General features: G+C 46.7%; 1 protein-coding gene across 1 annotated transcript; it reads left to right on the forward strand.

The window, feature by feature from the left end:
• Positions 1 to 6,364: 6,364 nt before the first annotated feature.
• LOC148165191 (mucin-16-like) lies at positions 6,365 to 8,091 on the forward strand. Its single transcript, XM_088023508.1, has 2 exons — positions 6,365 to 7,453; positions 8,035 to 8,091. Exons 1-2 carry the CDS (start codon positions 6,365 to 6,367, stop codon positions 8,089 to 8,091), a joined length of 1,146 nt encoding a protein of 381 aa, XP_087879634.1.
• The last annotated feature ends 16 nt before the right edge of the window (positions 8,092 to 8,107 follow it).

Here is an 8,107-nt window from a genome sequence, read left to right on the forward strand (position 1 = left end):
ACCAATATCTGTCCAACCCACCTGTCTCTCCTACAGGCACTGATGGGTCTATGATGTCCATTACTAACTTCCCCACATATGAAACTTCCTCATGGCTGAACCGTGACCCTTCAACACCTGTGACAGTGGTTGACCCTGCAGGTATGATATTATAGCTGCTGCTTAACTTTGTCTTTCTAGGAAGCATGTTTTCTGTTCTCTGGCAAACTGTGCTATTGCTAAAACTAGTCTGAGAAGTTGGTACCACCTGGATTTCTCCTAAGAATGTAGGTTTCTTGGCCCTGTTTCTTCAATACAGATCTTACGTATCTCTAAGAACACAAGAGATCATTCTGTGTTCGGGACATGTTCATTAGTGGATGGCTCTTACTGAAAGAAGTCCAAAACTATCATGATAAGAATTGATCAGGGATGGTTGATGGCTCCTGGAATGATCCTTACATGGGAAAAAAACACCATCTTGGAAGATGTGATGCCATGAGAAAGTCAACTCTGTGTCCCAGAGGTTTATCTGAAAAAGAAATGGTTCTCTCTTGTCAGGAAGAAGTGATAGAGGTTTGGAGACTGACCTATTTTATAATCTAATTTTCCTTGCACTTAGTTTCTCTTTAAAAGCCGAACAGGAGTTTCCAAAATGGGAAATAATAAGAGAGTATAGATACTAAATTATGGCCTAATTTCTTAGAAATAATATTCAGTGGTCAGGGGTTTCAGATGGGGGAACAGGGACCACGGGCAGGGGTGAATAAGGCCAAATATGGGGAAGGAGAAGTACGTGTAGAAAAGGAGGTACAGACTCTCCCTCAGGTGGTCAGAAACAGATTTGTTAAATGTTCTCTCAGGACAAGCTCAAAAGATATTAATCTCATAATCATGGAAACCTCACCACAATCACTAATACTTCCTAAAATCATGAGTGCACTCTTTAGCAACGGAGGGCTGGGGGGACAACTGTGCTGTATCACGTCACAATTTCTCCTGATGGCCAGCAGATGTTTGCTGAGACTTCAGGAGTAGATCAGACTGCCAACACTATATGCTTCCATTACTTCTGAAAAGCCAAGCACACAGCCTTATGTAAATGAGCAAGAAAGCGTTCTTGCTTCTCTGACTGACCCTGCAACTACCTTGATCTTGAAAACCAGTGAATACCCATCAGCAGCAACTATCACCAGGTCAACTGCTCAGAGGGATACAAGTTCCCAGGAACTCATTCTGGAGCCTGAAACCATCTCTATACAGGCCTTCTCTTCAGGGTCCAGGACAGATGGGGTCAAGCATCCTTGGATGGTCAGCAGCACAGAAGTAGCCATCGTGGGAACACCAGTCCCTAGCAGCATGGAGGGCAAGCAGAGTTCTCCTTCAACTCTCACCATGACATTTACAATGTCAGGGCACAAGTCCCCAGTAGCAATGACTCTTCCTGAAGGAAATCTGACTCTGAGTATGAGTTCCAAGGGACAGAGCTTAAAGGCTCCTACCCTACAGATGACAATGTCACCCACTTTCATTTTTTTTTAAAGATTTTATTTATTTATTTATTTGAGAGAGAGAATGAGAGAGAGAGAGAGCACATGAGAGGAGGGAGGGTCAGAGGGAGAAGCAGACCCCCTGCTGAGCAGGGAGCCCGATGCGGGACTTGATCCTGGAACTTTCCAGGATCATGACCTGAGCCAAAGGCAGTCGCTTAACCAACTGAGCCACCCAGGCGCCCTGTCACCCACTTTCAGAAGTGACATACCACTGACCACTGAGATGATGGGGGTCTTGGCCAACTGATGGGTCACTCACTCACCTGAGATCACAGAAACTGGGAACAGTTCTCCAACTTGGATCAATACCTCAGCAGAGACACTAGCTGCTTCGGAGACCACCAGACACAGAGGGAACTCATCCTTTCACAGATGTACTGGTGACCACTTCTGGGGCTGACCATGTTCTTCTGCTTCTACCCACTCAGAATCACACAAGCTCACACCACCAATGGTTACAGCCTTCACTATGGAGGCCACCAACCTTTATATTTCAGCCTCCATTTTTCCTAGGTCTGCAAGGACTGGGGCAGACTGGTTCCTCCCAATCTCTTGGACTGAGGGAGACTAGTACTTCTCAGGATTCCAGCACAGGCACAGACTCAGCATGGTTTTTCCCAAATGTTCCATGATACTACTACTGAAATCACTGGGACTAAGTTCACTTCCTATGACTGACTACCTAGCCCAGATTTACTCAGTCAGTGGGTGACACTGACCTCCCTGGCAGAGCCAACAGCAACCATTCTCTCTCCCTCCCATGGCAGATTCTTTACACATGACCTTCAACATACCAACAAGCCCATCTAGGACTATAGCAAATAGCACTCTTACTCTGGACACCACAACCACAACCTCCTGGGAAGTGTCCTCTCTGCTGAGACTCAGGGTTTTTTACTCTCACTGATGATCACTCCTAGGAACAGAGAGTTAGAGGCTCCATCATAGACAAACCTTCTTTTGGAGAAGAGACCAAATCTCTGTCCTCCCTAGTACCTGCCTCAAGTTCAACCTCAGCTTCTTCTGTCTCCTCCAAAGCAGAGAGATCCAGAGCCCCTAATTCTCCTCTACCTGCCTCAGGACTAACACCATCCACATCATCCACAAACATTCAATCCTAGAAAACCACAGCTTCCCTAGGCCCTGGCTCCCCAGAAGATTCCTTCTGGTCCCTGAGCACTGCTGTGGGAGAAGACAAGGCCCCTGAGGTGACTTCTTTGGCCAGGCCACCAAAGGCTACCACGTATGGTGTAGCTGTGACTATAGCCACTGAGGAGAGCTCCCCTGATGTAGAGACCAGCTCAGCTCCAAGTCTTGATAACTCTATCCCATTGACAAGTGAGAACCTAGTTCCTGACTTCCCTTGCCTTGGCATTCTGAGATTTGGTGGATACTATTCAATGAGGAGGAGAGAGAATTCCTTCTGAGAATGTCCTTCTGGTTCCACATATCTAGTAGGATCATTTACTTTCTCTATGTAACTGGTGACACTTTCAGCATCCTTGAGTCCAAATTCAGTTCCTTCCAGTCAGAGCCTACCTTTCCCCTCCCCAGATATAAAGTCTGCAGGATGATAGTTATAAAAGAATGTTAAAGGAAAATGACAAAGTGCATAACCAAGACATAGTATTTGCATGTGCTTACTAATTTGATATAATAATCCATGGTATAATCCTGATTTTACTTATGGAGTCTAAAACATGGGAGGGAAAAATTAACCAATGGTGAATTCGCATATTTATAGGTGATGGAGACAGAATATCACCAAATGCTTTCGCTTGAGACCAATCAATTCAGCAGTCTCACCATCAACAAGGAGCTCTTCTATAATTATGATGCAGGCCATCTTGTGGGTTTGATTTCATGCCAACAAGAGAATTCTTCCTTGCAATGTGCCTTCTCAGAGACCGATGAAGACATGGCTGAGCCAGTGTCTAGTGAAAGCATTTCTTGTGTATGCACATCTTGAGGGAATGCTAGGTTGACACCTCAATCCTCTTATCCTTCAGGGACTCAGGAGTCTGTGGCAACCACCACCAGGGAGCTGAGTGAGGGAATATATGGAGGCACCACGTGGTCAACAGGTGACCCTGCACCCCTGGTGACTATCCTCAGCCTGGGTATGTATGATCATCTGTGTATACTATGCTTAACACTAGTCTCTGGAGTAAAATAATTGATTGCCTAAGTCCTATGCGCTGGTACATAATCAAAACTTTCTGCTATTGTATCCAGAGGCTATTGATAATATTTTTTATTTTTAACTTATTTTATTTAAATTCAATTAGTTAACATAGGGCGTATCATCCGTTTCAGATGTAGAGTTCAGTGATTCATCAGTTGCATATAACACCCTGTGCTCATTATATCACATGCCCTCCTTAATGCCCGTCACCCATTTACCCTGTCTCCCCACCAATCTCCCCTCCAGCGACCAATACTTTTTATGGAGCATTTATTGATTTCTTTCTCTTTTTTTAAAGTTTTTATTTATTTATTTTAGAGACATAGAGAGTGGGGGGAGGGGCAGAGGGAGAGGGAGGGAGAGAATCCTCGAGCAGACTTCCCACTGAGCACAGAGCCTGGCGCAGGGCTCGATCCCAGGACCCTGAGATCATGACCTGAGCAGAAATCAAGAATTGGATGCTTAACCAACTGAGCCACCCAGATGCCCCTAGAAATTTATTGATTTCTAATATAAATTGCTTCTCTTTAGTGATTTATATGTTCAAGAGCCAATCACTTCAGCTTTAGGAACAGATAGTGTCTCTACAAATGAGTTGACCAATTGTGAAGGGCTTTCCTAACTCAGACACCATCACTGAAGTCAGGGATTGCCATGAACAGGGAAAGGTACACTTGAGATGCTTGGTTTATTCTGTGGGACAATTCATAATTACAAGATGATTATAATACTATCCACTGTTACAATATTTAGTACATGGGCCACAGGTGAGAGATGTCCACTTCAGGTGCTTAAGTGGTTGAATACAACTGCCCTGATTCCTGAAAGCAATCATTTGACATGTCTTTCTATGCTAGAAAGTAAAAATGTTCTGGGGCGCCTGGGTGGCTCAGTCGTTAGGCGTCTGCCTTCGGCTCAGGTCATGATCCCAGGGTGCTGGGATCGAGCCCCGCATTGGGCTCCCTGCTCTGCAGGAGGACTGCTTCTTCCTCTCTCACTCCCCCTGCTTGTGTTCCTTCTCTCGCTGTGTCTCTCTCTGTCAAATAAATAAATAAAATCTTTAAAAAAAAAAAAGTAAAAATGTCCTGCCTTTCCTGATGAGAGGTGAAAGAATATGAAAATATATAGGAAGTAAGATGCCTTGATCTACCTCTTCTCTTGAGCTGTTAAAAGCAAGCCACAGAGCTTTTAATTAAAATCACAGTCTTGAAGTCTAGGGGATAAAGGCAGGTGTCAGACTAAAATAGAATGATTAAAGGCTTGACAAAGGAGGAAAAACAGAGCAAAAGGTGGGAGAGTTTTCCCCTGTTCCTGGGTAGAATCTTCACCCTCCCTTAAGACATGAGATGTGGTATATAGGTCTGCATGGAGGCCACACTGATAGAGAAACATAGGATGCCAGAGGGAGCTCTGCAAGCCAGTAGACCAAGCTCATATACCCAACATTAGATACAAGGATAGGACAATGTGATTCCTGCCATCTAGAAGAGCAGAATATGTGCAAATTTATAAGGAGAAAGGAAGGAGAATCAAAACCATAAGAACCCCTTTTTTACCTCCTTGCATACTTCCTAACTGAAGAGCTGTTTCAGTCACAGGCCTGTCCACCAGAAGCCCAGGAACATCCGAAGATATCATAAATCCAAGCTCCAAGGAGCCCAGCAGCAGCCTCAAGACCAGGACCACTGTGGGAACTTCTTTTAGGGAGACTCCAACAGAGACTACCCCCACAGACACCACGATGGGACTGGCCACCCTTCAATCCCTGACCACAGGGAGTGGCAGCACCAGACTCCTTCACTTGTCCACAGGAACTGTGGTGCCAGCAGAATCATCTACAGAAACAGTGGTAGTTACAAATAACATCTCACCCTCCCCATATCCAGTTGAAGCTCGGGCCACTATATACTCTGGGACACCAGAAGGGACAAGCCAGTCAAGAGGAACAATGTCTTTCCTCCACCGAGAGTCAACTTCCACAAGGAATGTCCAGCAAGTCAGCTCAGTCCTGACTTCTAAAACAACTGAAATGGACTTGTCCACATGGCTTGGTTCCACGGAAGGGACCACAATGGACAAGCATTTCCCTTCTAGCACATCTTCCACTGGCCTTCAGGACTCTGCGACAAGTTTCGTTATAACCCCCAAGGTAGCCACAGGCTCAGTGACAGAGAAATCTGAACTTAAAACCAAGACATGGGTCAGCAGCATGGTCGCTCCTTCCATTGCCTTCAGTAAAAGGGCAGTGACAGCTGAACAGCAGACAGGTGGATCTGTGGGGGAGGCTTACTCATCTGCTAGTCCATGGTCAAAGCGGACAGCTGGGAGTGACCCAACACTGAGTGCCTCCCCTGTGGACCCAAACACAGCTATTACCACCCCCCATTCTGATAGGTCAGAAGGCTCAGCCACTGCCAGCCTCATCAGTGTGGCAAGAGAGAAAGCTGGCTCCTTTGTATCTGCTACCTCCCCTTTCATGGGGCCCAAGTCTGAGTTCATCGTAGGATTGGAGACCACTGAAACCACATCTCCAGTTGGAGCCCTTTCTGTGACATCATCTCCTACAGAACTAACAAGCAAGGGTGGGGCCCTTCCAATGGAGGTCATCCCCTCCAGCCCCAAGGGAGCAAGGTCAGTTTCAACTGTAATGCCTAGCCCAGAGAGGAAGTCCAGGACCACAGGCAGCACCCAGGCACCAGGGACCTCTCCATGGACTGTCACAGACACAGCTGCCCATTTGTATGTCACAGGTTTGCCCAAAAACAGTTCTGCGGGGAAGACACTTTCTTCCTCAGCGGTAGCTATTGCAACAGCTGAACAACAGGCAAGTATATCTGTGGGTGAGGCTTATTCATCTGCTATCACATGGTCAGAGAAGACAACTGGGAGTGATCTGATTCATGGTGCATCCCCAGGGGCCACAGACACATTGCATCTAACCTCCATAGAACAAACCACATCACCATCTCTGACCTTTAAAAGTCAAGCCATTACCAGCTTCACCAATGCCTCAGGAGGAGTAATGAGCTCTTCACCATCTATCACATTTCCTTCAATGAGATCTAAGATTCTAGTGGCCATCACAAGTGTAGCAACTAGTGATGCTTCCTCTATGCCTGGACAACTGTCAGAGACCTCATCTCCTGCAGAAGTGAGCGTCATGGGTGTAACCACAGCCCCCACTCCAGATGTCTCCACCACTATCACCACCATGGGAACAAACTCAGTCCTGACTACCATGTCTAACCCAGAGAGGAGAGTGAGCACCCTGGCCACGGAGACCAGCATGTCTTCCCTAGAGCCTGCTTCCACCTGGTCACCTACAACTGCTTCTACCCCAACATCAGGCCCCTGGGCTATAACAGACACAGGTTCTCCTGAAACAAGTTCTGCAATGGGCACAACTTCATCCTTAGTATCTAGCACTGAATCAGGCTCTTTATCTACTCCCCATGGTCTTGTGACCATCATTAGAACCAGCCTGCACATTCCATCATATGCTTCAGCTAAAGAGACGAAGTCCACAAATAAGAGAACATGGAGTCCTTCAGACACAACTACATCTATGCCCATCTCAACAACTTCTGGTACTGAGACGATGAGCCCCTCACTTCCTCATGATTTAAGCACAAGTTGGACTACTGACCATCCAAATACAAAGACTGAACCCAATATCCTCCAATCCAATTCTCAGCCTGATTTTCTGCCCACTCTTGACTGGGCTACTGGGAAATCGGTGTCAACATCCACAACCACTACTTCACATCCTCAAGGGAACACATTTCAAGAAATATCTGTGGGGAACATGATCAGCCGAACTACCTCACAGCTGCCAGTCTTTGCAAAAAAAATTACAAGAGGGGTCACGAGTAATGAAATGGTAAGTCGTTCTACAAACATGTTAACAGGGAGGCCAGCACTCATCAGCAAAGAAGCAGGACACAGTATTAACGAGATTCCTACCATAAAAGGTATAACCATGGCCACCAAAACAGTTCTCCTTGGGGCTACATCACAGGGCACAGGTGCCTCGGATGCATCAGCCACAGCCTCCTGGGCAGAGAGTCACGCAGCTGGGACTCAGGGTTTTGCACGCCCAGAAGTCACCATGAGCATGGGCGCAGGCTCTGAGGATGGGTCACGGACAAGCCCTTCCTCTGACCTAGACCTCACATCTCCATCCTCCCTGGTGCCTTCCCGGGCCATGACCTCACTTTCTCTAGTTTCCGCCACGTCACAAGCCAGGGGCCTTTCTGCACCTGTCCCCGCCACCTCACCTGGCGCCCCTGGTAAACTGGGCACCACTGGCACATTGAGCACAACTTTGGGACGTGTGACAAGTTCACCTTCAGATTTGAGCAGCACCTCAGTTGAGACCCGGGTAATTTCA

Source organism: Eumetopias jubatus, unplaced genomic scaffold (assembly GCF_037043125.1).
Source record: "Eumetopias jubatus isolate StellerSeaLion01/CBP00866 unplaced genomic scaffold, mEumJub1_p1.0 scaffold_1, whole genome shotgun sequence".
Lineage (NCBI taxonomy): Eukaryota > Metazoa > Chordata > Mammalia > Carnivora > Otariidae > Eumetopias > Eumetopias jubatus.